The following is a 20892-nucleotide window of genomic DNA, read 5'->3' on the forward strand; positions in this document are numbered from 1 at the left end:
TGCCTGTGGAGTTGATTCTCTGTGGCTGTGGGAGTTGCCGGGCTACAGCAGTTTTGGTGGCAGGCTGTAAGCCCTACACACTTCCCCTCTTAATATCACAAAGCAGAACCTGCAGGCAGGAGCTAGGGTGGCGTTGCCCGGCCCCTGAGGACAAGCTCTGGGCTCCCCATTTCCCCCACCTCAGGGCTGCTGGGCCTGAACCACACGGTTTGCTGCTGCTCGCTTTAGCATCAATACCCGCCAGAAGGGCTGAGCTGAAGCTGCCGCCCCACGCGGGCCCCTGCTGTCCTTCTCCAGCCCCGCCGGGCGTGAGGGGCCCGCTCGGCGACTCGTGGGCTGTAAGGGCCACGGCCTGGGCCGCGCGCCGTGGGAGGCGGCATTAATGGGACCCAACCCCAACCACCCGCCTCCGCTTCCCGTCTCGCTCCCCCAATCACGTGGTTGGGGCGGAGTCAGGTGTCGCGCAGGTGCCGCTGGCGGGCGGGGTTAGAGGCAGGCGGCCGGGGGGCGGGGTTAGAGGCAGGCGACCGCTGGTGGGCGGGGTTAGAGGCGGAGGCAGGGGCCGGGGGCGGGGTTAGAGGCAGAGGCAAGCGGCCGGAGGGCGGGGTTAGAGGCGGAGGCAGGCGGCCGCTGGCGGGCGGGGTTAGAGGCGGAGGCAGGCGGCCGGGGGGCCGAGTCGGAGCCTAGTTGGCGGAAGTGAGGCGAGCGGGGCGGGGCGTGCTGCGCGCGGGAAGCCGGCAGGGTCTGTGTGGAGGCCGGGCAGCCGGGTGAGGTCTTCGCGTTCCCGGCTCTGGGATGGGCGCTGACGCCTCCTTGGGGGGCGGCCATGGCGGGCGCTGCCGCCTCGTGGGCCGCTGTCAAAGAGCCATGGCCCAGCACCGCTGCCTCCGCTCCCCGGCAATGCCTGAGTGCGTCCCGGCCGGTGTCATGTCCCGTCCCATCCCATCCCGTTAGTGGGAGTGACCCTCCTGTCCCGTCGGGGGAGGGGTGCGGGCGGCCACCCTCCCGTCCCGTGGGGGGGGCTCCCAGTCTCATCGGGGGTGGTGAGTGATGCTAAAGCCCCAGCAATTGGCAAGAGGGTCCCAGCGAATCTGTCTGAACCTGCTCACTCCAGGTTTGAAAGTGACTAGGTTTCAGGTTGGTGCTGCTCTTTATAACTTGGCCCAACGGGCAGTCTGTTCCACTGCCTGTAAACTAGGGATGGATCCAGTGAGGTAGTGATGTCATGTCGCCCTCTTGTTGGGCAAAATTTGGTTATTGCTGATGATACAGTGACTAACCAATATTTTTGTTCAACTTTTTTTTTCTAGTTTCACTTAAAGAAAATGGAGTTTTCTAGAGAAAAAAGGTTGAAGGCAAGACTTGCTGGTGATAGACGAGGAGATCTGTATCCTCACAGCCTGCAGTTCTACCTGCAGCCTCCCACTGAAAATATTTCTCTAGCTGAGTTTGAAAATTTTGCCATTGATAGGCTTAAATGTGAGTAACACCATAAATCTATAACCCTTTTTTTTGCACTTTGGATAAATGCAGTTTGAGGTGATCCATAGTCAATGGGTGATACAATGTTAAGTGTTAAGGTGGGATGCAGGCTTATTTTGATGTCAGTTATCAGAGCTAGAAGACTCCCATGTAATGCAACTGTTTTAGCATCAGAATGACATGTTTATATATAGAGTGTCATCTACTCTGCCTGTATGTTTTATGTCTTCACTTGTACTTCTAGTTTTCTTTTCAAGCATATATTTCTATACTAATAATTTGTAATTTCTAGTTGACAAATACAGTTCCTTTCTCCAAAAAAAAAAAAAAAAAAAAGTACAACAAAATTTATTTTGGCAGCTTATTTGTGTGTGTGTGTGTGTGTGTCAATGCCCCCCAAATTTTGCTTTTTAATTTCATTAACGATAATTGAGTATTACGTACTGCAAAACACTGTATGTGAAAAAACACCTAATGAATTCTGAATAGCTGTTAAATTTGAACATGTTTGTATCACTTATTGTACAAATGTTTATGAACATTTGTACAAACAGGTAAAATGCTCTCTTGTTCATGGATGGTTTGGCTTGTTTGCATAAAAGAGAAGGTATCTAAAAGGGTGTCATAAGGAGGAGGGAGAAAACTTGTTCACCTTAGCCTCTAAGGATAGAACAAGAAGCAATGGGCTTAAACTGCAGCAAGGGAAGTCTAGGTTGGACATTAGGAAAAAGTTCCTAACTGTCAGGGTGGTTAAACACTGGAATAAATTGCCTAGGGAGGTTGTGGAATCTCCATCTCTGGAGATATTTAAGAGTAGGTTAGATAAATGTCTATCAGGGATGGTCTAGACAGTATTTGGTCCTGCCATGCGGGCAGGGGACTGGACTCGATGACCTCTCGAGGTCCCTTCCAGTCCTAGAATCTATGAATCTATGAATAAGACAATACACATAGTTTACAGACTAAGGATAAAACATGAGTATAGAAAGAATCAGAGGGGAAGGTTCCAGGAAAACAATGATGGTAGTAAATAGTATCACAATAGCATAGAATTTTCATAGCTTTTAAAATAAAGAAAGCAAATAAAGTGATAAATAGCTCTTAACAGTGTGATCTGGTAACAATTTATCACTCTTGCACTGTCACTTTAATTTTAAAATTTTCTCTTGTCTGTGCTCATCTGTGGCATCTCAGCCATATTTAGACTGAAAGCTCTTTGGAGTTAGGGACTGTCTATTTGTCCAGAACAATGGGGGCCTGATCATGACTGATTGTCTCTGGGTGCTATTGTAATTTTGCTGCTATTACTACCATCTGAACAAATACCTAACTATGTGTGTGAACAGGTCTTTTTTGTGGATGAACAAGAAGAACATTTGCTCTTCTGTCTGCTTGTTTAAAAATTTTGTTGTCCATTGAGAACAGAAACAGTACAATGGATGCTATGTGACCAATCATACACCTCGAAAGAGTTGAAGTGATCACTTTAAACCTCCCATATAGTGACATTTGTTCATAGCCTTTTGAATACTTGCAATAGCAAAAACATTGGAAGAAATCAGAATTAGTTCATGATAGATTTGTGAAGAGAAAATAGTACTAATTAATTGGAAAACTAATTTTTACTTAATTTGACCACTGTAGTTAATAATATACTATGGAAATTAGGAATCATTCCATTGATGACAATAGGCTTTGAATCAGGCCCCCAAATACTTAACTGTAGCTCTGTATTAGCTTATTCCTTTTTATTTCTTCTAATCAATTCAGATCAAAGGCTGTAATCCTGAAGGCAAATTTCTTGTTGATCAAAAGCTTGTGGGGATGTGGGAGAAGCAAATCTGAAACACGTTTGGTCTTTTTCAGTCTTTAAAAAAAAATTGGATAGAATACAGTTTTTCTTATTAGCATAGATGATAGAACTAACAAATTTTACATTTTAATAGATCAGGGGTCGGCAACCTTTGGCACAAGGCCCATCAGGGTAATCCTCTGGTGGGCCACGAGACATTTTGTTTACGTTGACCGTTTGCAGGCACGGCCCCCAGCAGCTTCCAGTGGCTGCGGTTTGCCGTTCCCGGCCAATGGGAGCTGCAGGCCACAGGGACATGCTGGCCACCGCTTCCCGCAGCTTCCATTGGCTGGGAACGGCGAACCACGGCCACTGGGAGCTGCAGGGGGCTGTGCCTGTGCACGGTCAACGTAAACAAAGTGTGTCGTGGCCCGCCAGTGCATTACCCTGATGGGCCGCGTGCTGAAGGTTACTGACCCTTGTAATAGATGTATCTTTTTATACTACAAGTCTTGCTCATGCTGATTTCATTTGTCTCCTCTAATTACTTTAGTGCTCAAAGTAGTTGAGAACCTTGGTGTGAGCTATGTGAAAGGTAGTGATGAGTACAAAAGCAGGCTGGAGCGTGAGATTCGAAAGCTTAAATTTCCATTCAGAGTAAGTATATAATTGAAAAAGGAAAAACATAATCTTTTTACTATAGATTTTATTTTCCATTTACTGTCAAAAATAGGGATACACTTGTTGAATACTGCACTCAAAGCATAAATTCTATAATTTGAACGATTTATATCACTGAATTTTTTTCTTTGTGCCTATCAACTACTTTTTTTCTTTTTAATTTTCTATTAACATTTGTAATTTCTCTTCTGACCTAGTTGGGTCAAAATCTGGAAATTTTGCACATTCAAAACTCCTATCAAAGTAGGCTGAAAGCTGTTTGAGTGAGGTCTGCAGGATACTCAGTAAGGTTTGGAGTGCTTAATGCATGCTCTGTTTTTAAAATCACCCTCTGTGTCTAGCAGAGTGGAAGTTGAGTCTTTCACAGGAGTTTTGTTTTGTTTTGGTGTATTGGCATCATTTGCCCCAGCAATATTGTGTTCAACTCTGGGAATGGCGTTTTCTAGGGCTGCCAAACGATTTAAAAAAAATAATCATGATTAATCGCACGATTGAACTATAATAGAATACCATTTATTTAAATATTTTTGGATTTTTCTACATTTTCAAATATATTAATTTCAATTACAACACAGAATACAAAGTGTACAAAGCTCACTTAATATTTTTGATTACAAATATTTGTGCTGTAAAAAATAAAAGAAATAGTGTTTTTCAATTCACATCATACAAGTACTGTAATGCAATCTCTTGATCATGAAAGTAGACCTTACAAATGTAGAATTATGTACAAAACCAGCTGTGTTCAAAAATAAAACCATGTAAAACTTTAGAACCTACAAGTCCACTCAGTCCTACTTCTTGTTCAGCCAGTCACTCAGACAAACAAGTTTGTTTACATTTGCAAGAGATAATGCTGACCGCTTCTTGTTTATAATGTCACCTGAAAGTGAGAACAGACGTTCGCATGGCACTCTTGTAGCAGGCGTTGCAAGATATTTACATGCCAGATGTGCTAAAGATTCATATGTCCCTTAATCTTCAACCACCATTCCAGAGGACATGCGTCCAGGCTGAGGACGGGTTCTACTCAATAACAATCCAAAGTAGTGCAGACCGACATATGTTCACTTTCATCATCTGAGTCAGATGCTACCAGCAGAAGGTTGATTATCTTTTTTGATGGTTCTGTAATTTCTGTATCGGAGTGTTGCTCTTTTAAGACTTCTGAAAGCATGCTCCACACCTCGTCCTTCTCAGATTTTGGAAGACACTTCAGATTCTTAAACCTTGGTTTGAGTGCTGTAGCTATCTTTAGAAATCTCACTTTGGTACTTTCTTTGCATTTTGTCAAATCTGCAGTGAAAGTGTTCTTAAAATGAACAACATGTGCTGGGTCGTCATCATCTGAGACTGCTATAATATGAAATATGTGGCAGAATGCGGGTAAAACAGAGCAGAAGACATACTATTCTCCCCCAAGGAGTTCAGTCAAAATTTAATTAATGCATTTTTTTTTAACGAGAGTCATCAGCATGGAGGCATATCCTCTGGAATGGTAGCAGAAGCATGTAGGGGCATACAAATGTTTAGCATATCTGGCACGTAAATACCTTGCAGTGCCGGCTACAAAAGTGCCATGCGAAAGCCTGTTCTCACTTTCAGGTGACATTGTAAATAAGAAGCTGGCAGCATTATCTCCCGTAAATGTAAACAAACTTGTTTGTCTTAGCGATTGGCCGAATAAGAAGTAGGACTGAGTGGACTTGTAGGCAAAGTTATACACTGTTTTGTTTTTGAGTGCAGTTATGTAACAAAAAAAATATACATTTGTAAGTTCACTTTCATGATCAAGAGATTGCATTATGGTACTTGTATGAGGGGAATTGAAAAATACTATTTTTTTTGTTTTATCATTTTTACAGTGCAAATATTTGTAATAAAAATAATATAAAATGATCACTGTACAATTTGTATTCTGAGTTGTAAATGAAATCAAATATATTTGAAAATGTAGAAAACATCCAAAAATATAAAATAAATTTAAATTGATATTCTATTGTTTAACAGTGCGATTAAAACTGCGATTAATCACAATTAAATTTTTTAATTGCGATTAATTTTTTTGAGTTAATTGCGTGAGTTAACTGCGATTAATTGACAGCCCTAATGTTTTCTTATCAGTGCAGAAAAAGCACACAATTGTTGTTTGTGGGTACTTCCAAATAATTAGCTTTGGTTTGTTCGCAGAAATGAGTGTTTTGAAGGAAACTTTCTCCCAAATTATAACCGTTTTAATTCAGAGCAAGTAGTTGGATGAAAAGTTTCCCTGTACTATGAAGTGTATTCTTAGTTGCCATTTTCAGTTAATAGTAGGATTTTTTCCATTTGTCTTTTGATAACTCTTGCAGCACTTACTGACTTTGTCAGAAGTGTAGAAAGAATTTAATGTACTTTACATGTTTTACAGTGATATGACAGGAAGGTTGTGGGTCTTGATATTTAATTTTGGATTTATTTCTCAACTTCAGTTTTCTTTTACTGCCATAATTCAGTACATATTTTCTCTTATGGAAACTGTAGGCTTTGGTTGAGGATGATTATGATGCAAGGAGGAAAGACCATATCTCTCATTTCATACTGCGCCTTGCTTACTGCCAGTCGTAAGTATTTTTTAAGCAAATATATATTCTTTTTAATATTTTAAGTGTATGCTTTAAACTTTGTCACCTAAAGGCTGGTAATGTGGTACTAAATATAGAGACAACTTTTCTTTGTTTCAGGTATAAGCTTTTTCCCAGTTTAGAAGCTTAGTCAGGAAGAGAATTCATATGTGGTGAAACATGACACAATAAAAAAAACTGGAATATATTTATATACTTAAAATTAGGCATGAATAAATTTATTTTGATATTTAAATAATGCACTCCCCACATAGTCATTGGGCAGTAATACACATAGTTTTTTATTTTTTATTTTCAAAGGCACTCAGCATTGATTTAACTTAGTTCCCATTGACATAAATGGGAATAGATTTAGCCTGCCTCTGAGCACTTTTGACCTCTGACCCTCAGTAATTGACAAGTTGGTCTAAAAAGATTACCACTGTAGATCACTGCCTTATACATGGCCCCCAGTCATCTCTTTAAGCATAGGCCGGAATTTTAAAAAGGTGCCTACATGGATTAGGGGCCCAACTTCCACTGAATTTCAGTTGGAGTTGGTTGCTGAATTCTTTTAAGCACCTTTGAAAATCTCACAATAAGTACATGCATGGGTTTAATACTGCGATCAAAAGGTAGAAAGTTTGCCTTTCTACATGTATGTCTGTGGACAATCAGGAAAAAGTATCCCAGGTATTGCAGTGGACATGTGAAAAGCAGTCTTCCAGGTAGCCAGATCCCAAAACATGCAAGTTTTTACAAATCAGTATGATTTCTTGAATTGTACCCAGAAGGTAATAGGAAGCAAATGCAGTCTTTGCAATTCTGTTGTATCATGTTCCTTAAGGTCAACGCCAATAAATCTATGTTTCACACATTGTATACCTTCGAAGTTTTCTCCATAAGCACCCCAAGTAGAAGTGTTGCATTAATGGAATCTCATACTCTCAAAGGTATGAGTAACTCCTGTGAGGTCCAGTGGCAGTGGTTGCAGTTGTGTAGCCAAACAGATATGGAGGGGTAGGAGAGAGGAGCTTCTGGTTATAAATCGTCAGTTCCTGAGAGCAGTCAGGGATGCAGAGGGACTCCCAGAAAAAACATCTCCTTGACAGGAGGCTATTAAACTACCCAGTAATATACATACAACCTGGCCTGACATCTTAGATTCCTTCACTTGACTACCAGATTTGCTTCTGTCTTGCCTTAAGTTTCAACCATGCCTGTATCTTGATCTCTACTTTCTGAGCAGAGACTACACTATTTGGGTGTAACTAAGGGCACGTCTGCATGGTGTGGTAATGTGCACCAGTGGGATGTGAATTCTAATGTGCACCAATGTATTGTATTCTAAGTGGCCCATGTAGATCCTATTTTAGTGCACACCAGCAGGGTCTACACGGGTCAGTTGCATGAATTCTAATGTGCACTCTCCCTGGTGTGCATACCACACTATGTAAACAAGCCCTTAAAAGCAAAATCTGAATGACACTGTAGCCCAAACTTCATTGCTTTTCCCACTGGCATCACTACATAATGACATCGTAGCAGCTTGCACAAGAGACGTTTAGGGCAGATGAGTAATTGTCAGTATTGCCGTTTGGGATCTCTGAGAGTCAAAAATGGGGCCAGCCAAGTACAATCCTGTCTTCAGTCATGGTCTGCAGGTCTCATAGTTTCTTAAAATCAGCAAATAAGTAATTTTTAGTGGTCCCTGTGAATTGATACTCAGTCTCCAGTCAGTTAAATGTTACTTGTACTTTAAAAATGCATAGATTGCATGAGATTTTCATTAGTGTAGTATCAATTGTTCTTCTTTGAGTGCTTGCTCATATCGATTCCAATTAGGTGGGCGCGCGCTGCGTGCACGATCGTCGGAAGATTTTTTACCCTAGCAACTCTCGGTGGGTCGGCTGAGGTGCCCCCTGGAGTGGCGCCCTCATGGTGCCGGATATATCCCCCTGCCGACCCAGCGCCCCCTCAGTTCCTTCTTACCACCCGTGACGGTCATTGGAACTGTGGAGAGCGGCGTAGCTGACCTCCACATCCCTAGCTTTCTCATTGTCTTATAGTTAGTTCTTAGTGTAGTTTATTAGTTTAGCAGTTTTTAGAGTAGTCTTAGTAAGTTTGTATATAGTATATTAGTGTATATAGTTGTACATAAGTTGGGGTATCGGGGTTTATCCCCGTTCCTCCGCCCTGGTACCAGGGCTCATGCCCAAGTCTCCGGGTTTCAAGCCTTGCTCGGCCTGTCTCAAGCCGATGCCCATTGGAGACCCCCACGACTCCTGTCTGAAGTGCCTGGGGGAAGCTCATCAACCTGACAAGTGCTGCATTTGCAAGGCTTTCAAGCCTCGGACAAAAAAGGAGCAGGACTTCCGTCTAAAACAGCTCCTGATGGAAGCGGCACTTAGCCTGGTGCCCCCGGCACCGCGCGCAGACCAGGCACCGTCGGTCCGCAGCGCGCCTCCGGCACCGGAGCGACCCAGCATCAGCCAGGTACCTCGGCACCGGATGTCTCCGGCACCGGTACAGACGCGACACCGCTCGCTGTCTCCGCGGCCCAAGAAGCAGCACAAACCAACTGCTGCTCCTCCACAGGTGCAACCACCGCTGGCGGCCTCAGTGGAGCAGCGCGCCGTACTGGACCACACTGCGAAGGCACCAACTCCGACACCGTCGATTCCGGCGCCACAAGCGCCACTGAGTCCGGTGCATATAAGCTCCCTGGTGCACACCGTGGTTGAGCTGGGCCTGCCGTCCACTCCGGAGACCTTCTCCACTGCTCGTGACTTGATCGCGCTGACTGAGTCTGCACCGTCTCACCCTCTGGCACCACCGGTGCAGACTGTCCCATCCATAGGGAAGCCCGCCTTCATGCGACCTCCTTTGCAGAGCGAAACAGCTCGGCACCGCTCTCAATCCCGGTCCCGGTCTCGGCGCCGCTCGCAGTCCCGGCACCGATCTCCATCTCGGCGCCGGTCGTACTCGCGGCACCGCTCCGTCTCCCGGAGATCTCCCTCCCAGTACGATTGGTACCGATCCAGCTCCCGGCACCGGTCCCGGCACCGCTCATTGCGCAGTCGGTCCCGGCACCGCCTGCACCGTCGGTCGTCGTCCAGATCCAGATTGACCTCCCGGTACCGTTATGATCGTTGGTCCCGATCACGGTACCGCCCGGGACACCGGCACCGGTCCCCAGCTCTCACGCGCGGACCAGTAGACGGCGCCGGGTCAACACAACAAGTGCGTTTGGCACCGCCTTGGCCTTCTCGTCCAAACTCGGCGTCGTCCCAAGCAGAGAGTGGCTATAATATCCAGGGCCAAGACGCTGATGGCGCTAGCCAGGGGCCAGATGTAGGACAGGATCCCGACCAAGGTCCTCCACAATGGTCTTTCTGGACCCCTTGGGCATACCACCAAGTCCAAGGTTGCCCCTCAGGTGCTTCTCGCTTGGCTCATTCGGAGCCTAGGGTACCTGAGGCAACTGTTAGCCGTCCTCCCCCAATAGCTTCGGAGGCAACTGCTCTACCGCCTGAGCAGGCTGATGCCCCTACGGTCGTGGACCTAGGGCAGCCGGACCCTCCTCAACCTAACCTTCCTGGACCTACGCGGACTCAACAAATTCATGGTAAAGTTGAAGTTCCTCATGGTTACCCTGGGAACTATTATCCCATCCCTGGAGACTGGTACGCTGCCCTCGACATGAAGGACGCGTACTTCCACATAGCGATTTACCCTCCGCATAGGCGGTTCCTTCGCTTTGTGGTCGGACAGCAGCATTTCCAATTTGTGGTCCTCCCCTTTGGCCTTTCCCCAGTGCCAAGGGTCTTTACAAAATGTATGGCTGTCATAGCGGCCTGGCTCCGCAGACATCAGATCCAAGTGTTTCCGTACCTCAACGACTGGCTCATTCGGGGTCGGTCTGAGCTACAGTGCGGTCTCACGTTTGCTTTGTCATGACCTGCTTCAGGCAACTGGGCCTGCTGCTCAACGCCGAAAAGTCCACTTTGGAGCCAACCCAAAGAATAGACTTCATCAGGGCAGTCCTGGACTCGAATCTCGCCAGGGCGTGCCTACTGCAGACCCACTTCCAGTCCATGATAACTATTATCCACGCCCTCCGAAGCTTCCCGACCTCGACAGCATGCACGTGCCTCGGTCTTCTGGGCCATATGGCCTCATGCACTTTCGTGACCAAACATGCCATACTACGCCCCCGCCCACTTCAGATCTGGCTCTCGTCAGTATACCGCCCAGGCCGGGACAGTTTGGACACAGTACTCACGGTGCCGACGAAGGTCTTGTCCTCTCTGGGTTGGTGGCTAAACCCCAACCTGTTTTGCGGGGGGATGCCATTCCATGTCCCACAGCCCTCTCTAGTCCTCACCATGGACGCGTCCTCTCTGGGCTGGGGCGCTCACCTCGCGAACCTTCGCACACAAGGCCTTTGGTCCGCACAAGAAATATCCCTGCACATCAACGTTAGGGAACTGAGAGCAGTATGCCCAGCGTGTCAGGTATTCCGCGAACACCTCCAGGGCCGTTGTGTCGCGATCTTCACAGACAACACAACGGCCATGTTTTACATCAACAAGCAAGGTGGAGCGCGGTCGTCCCTCCTCTGTCACGAAGCCATACATCTCTGGAATTTTGCATAGCCCAATTAATCGACCTGGTGGCATATTTTCTCCCAGGAGTCCAGAACACCTTGGCAGATCGCCTCAGCAGGTCCTTCCTGGCTCACGAGTGGTCGATACGTCCGGACGTTATTCATTCTGTTTTCCGGAGGTGGGGATTTCCCCACATAGACCTTTTTGCCTCTCGCGAGAATCGGGAGTGCTAAGTGTTCTGCTCTCTCCAGGGACGTTCCCCAGGATCTCTGTCAGACGCCTTCCTGATACCGTGGAAAGACCACCTGCTCTATGCCTTCCCTCCATTTCCGTTGGTCCACAAGGTCCTCCTCAAGTTACGCAGAGACAAGGCCTGCTTAATCTTGATCGCTCCAGGGTGGCCCAGACAACACTGGTACACCACGCTCCTCGATCTGTCGGTGATGGAACCAATCACTCTACCATTGTGGCCGGACCTGATCACTCAGGAACACGGCAGGTTATGTCATCCGGACCTGCAGTCCCGCCACCTGACTGCGTGGCTGCTGCATGGCTGACGCAATCTGAGCTGCGTTGCTCCACTTCGGTGCAGCAGGTGCTCTTGGGGAGCAGAAAGCCATCCACTAGGTCCACATACATGGCCAAATGGAAGCGCTTCTCCTGCTGGTGTGCCCTAAATAACACTGTCCCTACAGGGGTACCAGTACCTACCATCCTGGACTATCTCTGGTCCTTAAAACAGCAAGGCCTAGCCGTCTCATCTATCAGAGTCCACCTAGCAGCGATCTCCGCCTTCCACCCAGGCGAGAACGGGCGCTCAGTCTTCTCCAGTCCCATGGTCAGCAGGTTCTTCAGGGGCTTAGAACGTCTGTACCCTCAAATTCGTCAGCTGGCCCCTATGTGGGACCTCAATCTAGTCCTAGCTAGACTCATGGGTGCCCCCTTCGAGCCCATGGCCACCTGCTCGCTTCTGTACCAGTCCTGGAAAACAGCTTTCCTCATCGCTATCACATCGGCGAGACGAGTCTCAGAACTTAGGGCCCTCACATCGGACCCACCGTATACGGTGTTCCATAAGGACAAGGTACAGCTGCGACCACACCCCGCCTTCCTCCCTAAGGTGGTGTCTGCCTTCCATGTCAACCAAGACATCTTCTTCCCAAAGCCGCACGCTTCGCGAAGGGAGCAACAGCTACATTCCCTAGACGTTCGCAGGGCTCTTGCTTTTTACATTGAGCGAACGAAGCCGTTCAGAAAGACATCCCAACTGTTTGTAGCGGTGGCAGACCGGATGAAAGGCCTTCCGGTCTTTTCGCAGCGAATATCGTCTTGGATTACTTCATGCATCCGTGCCTGTTACGACTTAGCTGGTGTCCCAGCTCCACGACTCACTGCCCATTCCACTCGGGCTCAAGCTTCTTCCTCTGCCTTTCTGGCTCATGTGCCCATACAGGAGATATGTAGGGCAGCGACTTGGTCATCCGTGCACACTTTCGCTTCCCACTATGCCATAGTGCAGCAGTCCAGGGATGATGCGACATTTGGCTCAGCGGTCCTTCACTCCGCGACATCCAACTCCGACCCCACCGCCTAGGTAAGGCTTTGGAGTCACCTAATTGGAATCGATATGAGCAAGCACTCGAAGAAGAAAAGACGGTTACTCACCTTTGTAACTGTTGTTCTTCGAGATGTGTTGCTCATATCCATTCCAAACCCGCCCTCCTTCCTCGCTGTCGGAGTAGCCGGCAAGAAGGAACTGAGGGGGCGCTGGGTTGGCAGGGGCATATATCTGGCGCCATGAGGGCGCCACTCCAGGGGGCGCCTCAGCCAACCCACCGAGAGTTGCTAGGGTAAAAATCTTCTGACGATCGTGCACGCAGCGCGTGCCCACCTAATTGGAATGGATATGAGCAACACATCTCGAAGAACAACAGTTACAAAGGTGAGTAACCGTCTTTTTTTAATGTGTAGACATGTTGTACATATACACTTTTTTGTTTCATAAACTCCATTAGTGATTCCAACCAGCAACGTACATAATATAATTCTTAAAACAAAGTTCTGACTATCTACTTAAGATTGCAACTTATCTTTTCTTAAGGGACACTGTTAACTTGTAAACCAGACTCAACATTTCATAAATTGGATGTTTTTCTAAAAGATATATTCAAAAAGTTATTTGGGGGAAGTTCTTTCGCTTGTGTTCTACCAGAGATCAGACTAGATGATCACAATGGTCTCTTCTGGTCTTGGAATCTATGAATATGAGGAGAACCTCCTTTAGTTACAATTTAGATTTAGGATTATTAAATTAAAAAGCTAGTGAAAACATTTCTATTGGGTATTTATGCATTTTTACGCCATTTTGTGTACTGTGAATTTTATTTTCTCTTTAAGTTAGTTTCTCCCTCGCTGAAAAGCCCCTCATCTTTAAAAAGGCAAAATATGTTAGAAAAAATATGTTGAGAATTTTTTTAAATCTGAAACTGGATGCTTTTTGAAATAAGACGGAGGTTGATGATGCCTCTCAAATTTCCAATTTCTTTGTTTTAAAAAAAAGTTTGGCATTGTGGGATGCAGTGTTATGTAGTGGATAGAGCACTGGATTCAGGCTTGGGAGACCTGGCTTCTATTCCGAGCTCAGCCACTGACCTGCTGGGTGACCTTGAGAAAGTCACTTCACCTCCCTGTGCCTCAATTTCACCTTCTGTAAAATGGAGATGAGTCTTTGTAAAATGCTTTGAGATCTATTAATGAAAAATGCTATGTAAAAGCTAGGTGATGGAATTATTTCAGGCAAAAAGCATGCATATTGCGGTATTCTGTAACTTCGTGAGGGTGACGTGCCTTCACACAGGCTGTTCTGAGCTAAATGCTAACAGTGTGGTATTGCTGTGGAAAAGTTTGTTAGCCAGTTTCCATCCTATGTAAATTCTGTTTCTTCCTTTGGGAAGATATAATTAATGGTTAATAGTGAAAGAGAAAATAGAGAGAAGGTGGGTGAGGTAATATTTTTTTATTGGACCAACTTTTGTTGTGGGGCGAGGCAAGCTTTCAAGTTTACACAGAGCTGTTTTTCTGTCTCTTTCCCCCACCCCCAACAGAAGTTGGTCCAATAAAAGATATTACCTTACCTTGTCTCTCTGATATCCTGGGACCAGCACTGCATGCAAAAAGGAAAAATAAACATCTTAAATTTGTAATGGTTCTTGAATGGAAAGATCCTGAACTGACACACAAACTGTACAGGGTGATCTCTGTTATTCACCACCGAAATGCAGCCTTGTCTGAGATGAAAGCTGCCATGCACTGATAAATTGACACTACTCAATAGATAAGAACAGGAAGTGAATAGTACAGGAAAAACTTTTTGAATTAAATGTTATAAGGCGAAGAAGCAGAGCTTGGCACAGAGCAGTGATTGTATAGTTGCTGTTTGTTTAGTGCTAAATTTGGAGCCCATGTTATAGAAAAAGTTTATAAGTAGGTTGGATCACAAATTTTGTGCAGAATTAATTAGTTTAATTGTCTGCGAGGAGGATGTGTTTATAGCTAAAATACTTGTGGGGGTAGAGGGTGGTGTGTACTTGTTTTTTCTTTAGTGGTTCAACAGTGTCACCCAGAGGCAAAAAATGTGCATTTTTCATTTTTTCTTTCTCTGGTTCATTGCTAAATTATTTGGATTGAATATCACTTTTTTGTATTTGTTTCTCTGCTGGGCTTTAGTTGTTGTACATATTTGGAATGAACATAAACTTTATTTGTGAGCACTAATACCACCATCCTCCCTGTCAGACCTGTAGCCTGGGTATCATCTTTGACTTTCTCTCTAGCTCCTTTCCTCCAGTCTGTGCCTAAATCTTGCTGATTCTTCCTGCATAATGTCAAAGATACAGTCTTCCCTCTCTATCTATGCAGCCAAAACTCTCACCCAGGCTCTCATCTCATCTTCTTACTAGTGCAACATGCTCTCTTCTGGCCTTGACAGATGCACTCTTGCCCCACTTGTATTAATTGAAAACACTGCAGCAACAATAATTTTTCTAGCTTGCCGTCTTGACCATGTTACCCCTCTTGTATTCCTCCACAGGCCCCCTTTCTTCATTGCATCAAATGAGCATTTACTTTCAAGGCCTTTTATAGTGTATTTCCATGCTACCTGTCATCTTTCCTGTTCTATTAAAATGTTGACTCCTGCCTCCATTCTGCCAATGATGCCATCCTTCATTGCCCACTAGTAAAATTTTCAAACAGGTACCTTTGTGTTTTTTTTTATGCTGCTTATCACATGTGGGAGAAGCTCTCTGTAAACATCAGCAAAGCCATCTCCATTGTGATGCTTCAAGTTCTTCCTTAAGTTTCCTTTGCTGGGAGGCAAACAAACTCTTGGCAACGGTTGTGCAGCTGGTGTGCTGAGACCAGTATTGTATCATTTTTTTGTGTTTCTCATCTGTCTGTATCCATGGTTTGTCCTTTGTCTTATACTCTTAAGTATAAGCTCTTTGGGAGCAGGGACCATCTTTGTTCTGTTTGTACAGTAGCTAGCACACTGGGATTCTGGTCTATGATTGGGGTTTCTAGGCACTATCTCAATACAAACAAAGAATTCTTTTCTTCCATGACTAGCTTCTGACATTTAACTATGAACTTTGAACCATTGATGAAACTCTATACTTAATGTCTACAAAATTACTTCACTTGTAATTGTTCTATACATTTAAGAAACATTTACAAGTAGGCATTATAGAACTTTGAATGGACTGAGTTCTAATGTATGGGTTCAGAACAAATGCTTCTGTTTTTTTCAAATACAATTTCTGTGAATTGGGAGGATATTCTAAAAACTTTCCTAATTTGAAAGAGACTGTTCCGTTCCCACTAAGAATCATGTAGGGACTGTGCTGAGTGGGTTAAATTATGTAGTATTCCCATACAGAAAACTTAAATTACTAAACTGCTTTTTTCTCTCTGCTTTTTAGGATTTAAAAGTTAACTCCCCATCTGCATGTTTTGTTCCTCTGTTCCCTTCCTAAACCATCACTGCTTCCTTAAACTGCCTGCAACTCCCATATTTTCAGTTGCATTTTGAACAATCATTGGGCACTCTTTAACACTCATCATGTTCGTTAGTTACGTGTTCATAGTTGTTGATTGACATGGGGTTGGTGTTGCTTTTCAAAAGTACCTTCAATGTAATTTAAACGTGTATGCAAGGGCACTTGTTAATGACTGTTTTTAAAGCAGGTAATTATTGTCACAGATCCACAGGATCTTTGCTGTGCCTCCAGCTTTGGAACAGTCGCTAAGAGGAACCGCTAGAGTAGTGATTCTCAATCTTTCCAGACTACTGTACCCCTTTAGGAGTCTGATTTGTCTTGTGTACCCCCCCCCCCCGTTTTAACTCACTTAAAAACTACTTGCTTACAAAATCAGACATAAAAATACAAAAGTGTCACAGCCCACTATTACTGAAAAATTGTTTACTTTCTCATTTTTACCATATAATTATAAAATAAATCAATTGGAATATAAATATTGTATTTACATTTCAGTGTATATAAAGCAATATAAATAAGTCGTCTGTATGACATTTTAGTTTGCACTGACTTTGCTAGTGCTTTTTATGTAGCCTGTTGTAAAACTAGGCAAATATCTCGAGTTGATGTACCCCCTAGAAGACCTCTGAGTACCCCTAGGGGTACATGTACCCCTGGTTGAGAACCACTGCCCTAGATATCTCACTGTTCCTCCAGGGTAAGTTATGCGGTTTAACCATTTCCTTATACCGGGCCTTCAGCACTCCTCCTTCACACCGTGAGCTCTGTTCAGGGAGTCCAGCTGAGACAGATGCCTGATGGAGACTTGTACCCTCTTCAGGGATTAATGCACCTCACCAAGCATGTGCAGTGACAATCACATAGTGTTGTCAAACAGTAGGATTTATTCATTAACTAGAAATGAAATAGCATAGGAAATCCCTTAGGATAGTATAGAGAACTGAAGGCTGAAGCATAGTCCATTCTGGGTAGCCCAGAGCCCAGCCAAGCTGTAGACACCGGGTGTGTATACATATATATTTGGAGTTTGCGGAGACTGTTGTCCAACTAGAGGAATCCGAAGAAGTGAGTAAATTTCAAAAAGGAACCTTTAAAATGTTTTCTCTGCAAAAATTAAATTATTTTTTTCTAAACAAATTACCTTAGAAATTCACATGTTATAGACTCATAGACTTTAAGGTCAGAAGGGACCATTATGGTCATCTAGTCTGACCTCCCGCATGATGCAGGCCACAAAAGCTGACCCACCCACTTTCCCTTAACTCAGCTGTTGAAGTCTCCAGATCGTGATTTAAAGACTTCAAGTCGCAGAGAATCCTCCAGCTTGCGACCCCTGTCCCATGCTGCGGAGGAAGGCGAAAAACCTCCAGGGCCTCTGCCAATCTACCCTGGAGGAAAATTCCTTCCCGACCCCAAATATGGCGATCAGTAGAACCCCGAGCATACAGGCAAGATTCTCCAGCCGGACCCTCATTTTACCAGCGATGGCACGTTATTGCCTAATTGACTAAAATCATGTTATCCCATCAAACCATTCCCTCCATAAACTTATCTAGCCTAATCTTGAAGCCAGAGAGGTCTTTTGCCCCCACCGTTTCCCTCGGAAGGCTGTTCCAAAATTTCACCCCTCTGACGGTTAGAAACCGTCGTTTGATTTCAAGCCTAAACTTCCCCACGGCCAGTTTATATCCATTTGTTCTCGTGTCCACATTGGTACTGAGCTGAAATAATTCCTCTCCCTCCCTGGTATTTATCCCTCTGATATATTTAAAGAGAGCAATCATATCTCCCCTCAGCCTTCTTTTGGTTAGGCTAAACAAACTGAGCTCCTCGAGTCTCCTTTCATAGGAAAGGTTTTCCATTCCTCGGATCATCCTAGTGGCCCTTCTCTGTACCCGTTCCAGTTTGAGTTCATCCTTTTTAAACATAGGAGACCAGAACTGCACACAGTACTCCAAATGAGGTCTCACCAGCGCCTTGTATAACGGAAGCAGCACCTCCTTGTCCCTACTAGAAATACCTCGCCTAATGCATCCCAAGATCGCATTAGCTTTTTTCACAGCCACGTCACATTGCCGACTCATAGTCATCCTGCGGTCAACCAGGACTCCGAGGTCCTTCTCCTCCTCCGTTACTTCCAACCGATGCGTCCCCAGCTTATAACTAAAATTCTTGTTAGTCATCCCTAAATGCATCATCTTACACTTCTCACTATTAAATTTCATCCTATTACTATTACTCCAATTTACAAGGTCATCCAAGTCTCCCTGCAGGATATCCCGATCCTTCTCCGAATTGGCAATACCTCCCAACTTTGTGTCATCCGCAAACTTTATCAGCCCACTCCTACATTCGGTTCCGAGGTCAGTAATAAATAGATTAAATAAAATCGGACCCAAAACCGAACCTTGCGGAACCCCACTGGTGACCTCCCTCCAACCTGACAGTTCACCTTTCAGTACTACCCGCTGCAGTCTACCCTTTAACCAGTTCTTTATCCACCTCTGGATTTTCATATCGATCCCCATCTTTTCCAATTTAACCAATAATTCCTCATGCGGTACCGTATCAAACGCTTTACTGAAATCGAGGTATATTATCGGAAGAGTTACATAAGAATGGCCATACTGGGTCAGCTCAAAGGTCCATCCTGCCCAGTATCCTGTCTTTCAACAGTGACCAATGCTAGGTGCCCCAGAGGGAATGAATAGAACAGGTAATCATCAAGTGATCCATCACCTGCTGCCCATTCCCAGCTTCTGGCAAGCAGAGGTTAGGACACCATCCCTTCCCATCCTGGCTAATAGCCATTGATGGACCTATCCTCCATGAATTTATCTAGTTCTTTTTTTAACTCTGTTATAGTCTTGGCCTTCACAACATCCTCTGGCAAAGAGTTCCACAGGTTGACTGTGCATTGTGTAAAGAAAAACTTCCTTTTGTCTGTTTTAAACCTGCTGCCTATTAATTTCATTTGGTGACCCCTTGTTCTTGTGTTATGTGAAGGGGTAAGTAAAACTTCCTTATTTACTCTTTCTCCATACCAGTCATGATTTTATAGACCTCTATCATATCCCCCCTTAGTCGTCTCTTTTCCACGCTGAAAAGTCCCAATCTTATTAATTTCTCCTCATACAGAAGCTGTTCCATACCCCTAATCATTTTTGTTGCCCTTTTCTGAACCTTTTCCAATTCCAATATGTCTTTTTTGAGATGGGGCGACCACATCTGCATGCAGTATTCAAGATGTGGGCGTACCATGGATTTATATAGAAGCAATATGATATTTACTATCTTATTATCTATCCCTTTCTTAATGATTCCCAACATTCTGTTAGCTTTTTTGACTGCTGCTGCACATTGAGTGGATGTTTACAGAGAACTATCAACAATGACTCCAAGATCTCTTTCTTGAGTGGTAACAGCTAATTTAGACCCCATCATTTTGTATGTATAGTTGGGATTGTTTTCCAATGTGCATTACTTTGCATTTATCAACATTGAATTTCATCTGCCATTTTGTTGCCCAGTCACCCAGTTTTGTGAGATCCTTTTGTAGCTCTTCACAGTCTGCTTTGGACTTCACTATCTTGAGTAGTTTTGTATCCTCTTCAAATTTTGCCACCTCACTGTTTACCCCTTTTTCCAGATCATTTATGAATGTGTTGAATAATACTAGTCCCAGTACAGACCCCTGTGGGACACCACTATTTACCTCTCTCCGTTCTAAAAACTGACTATTTATTCCTACCTTTGTTTCCTATCCTTTAACCAGATACTGATCCATGAGAGGACCTTCCCTCTTATCTCATGACAGTTTACTTTGCTTAAGAGCCTTTGGTGAGGGACCTTGTCAAAGGCTTTCTGAAAATCTAAGTACACTATATCCACTGGAAACCCCTTGTCCACATGCTAATGTTATGCTAATTTGGAGTCTGAAAGGGATCTTTTGACCATTAAAGCCGATGGATTTTAGTTCCGCTGTAAATACAAAACTCTATAATATACGGTTAGTTAATCTTGTTATTTCAAACCATAGATAACCCCCCTTTTCCCTGTAAGAATAAAAGACCTATCTTGACACCTGCAGAACATTGTTTTTAGAAGGGTGAGGCTGAGTGTATCTTGCATTAATAGTATCACATTGATGGTCCTGTCTATATTTAGTCTTAAACATAGTGCATTAGTTGTATCTGATTTTTTTTTTTTTTTTTTTTTTCTCCAGTGAGGATCTCAGACGATGGTTCATTCAACAAGAAATGGACCTTTTTCGATATCGGTTTAACGAGCTAAATGGTGATTTGGTCGAGAAATTCCTGAAATATGTTAATTTGTCATATGGAGCTGTAAGTACATTGTTTTGTAGTTTTTTGGTTGTTCTGCAATGTATCTTACTCTAACATTTTCTAGAACTTTTTCATTGATGTTTAAATGTTCTATTGTAAAAGTTATAAACTCTTATAAAGGAAATAAAAGTTCTCAGAACTTCTGAAACTAGGCAATATGTGCCATAAAATGACAATTCTTTATGCATTGTATTGTAGTTTTGTGCTTGACTGGATCACAAATGGAATATCACTTTAAATCTCATTTGTAACAAAGGCTATAGTACTGTTATTGAGAGAACATTGTTCACAAAAAGAACAGGAGTACTTGTGGCACCTTAG

General features: G+C 44.2%; 1 protein-coding gene across 1 annotated transcript in view; it reads left to right on the forward strand.

The window, feature by feature from the left end:
* The first annotated feature begins 706 nt into the window (after nt 1-706).
* The window catches only part of PRIM2 (DNA primase subunit 2), a 271941-nt gene continuing 251755 nt past the window's right edge, over nt 707-20892 (forward strand). Inside the window, exons 1-5 of the mRNA XM_065401622.1 lie at nt 707-767; nt 1311-1479; nt 3828-3931; nt 6479-6558; nt 20451-20571. Of these exons, the coding sequence (XP_065257694.1) occupies nt 1326-1479; nt 3828-3931; nt 6479-6558; nt 20451-20571 (459 nt within the window). The 5' untranslated portion in view covers nt 707-767; nt 1311-1325. The remainder of the gene's footprint in view (nt 768-1310; nt 1480-3827; nt 3932-6478; nt 6559-20450; nt 20572-20892) is intronic.

Source organism: Emys orbicularis, chromosome 3, assembly GCF_028017835.1.
Source record: "Emys orbicularis isolate rEmyOrb1 chromosome 3, rEmyOrb1.hap1, whole genome shotgun sequence".
NCBI classification, from domain to species: Eukaryota; Metazoa; Chordata; order Testudines; family Emydidae; genus Emys; species Emys orbicularis.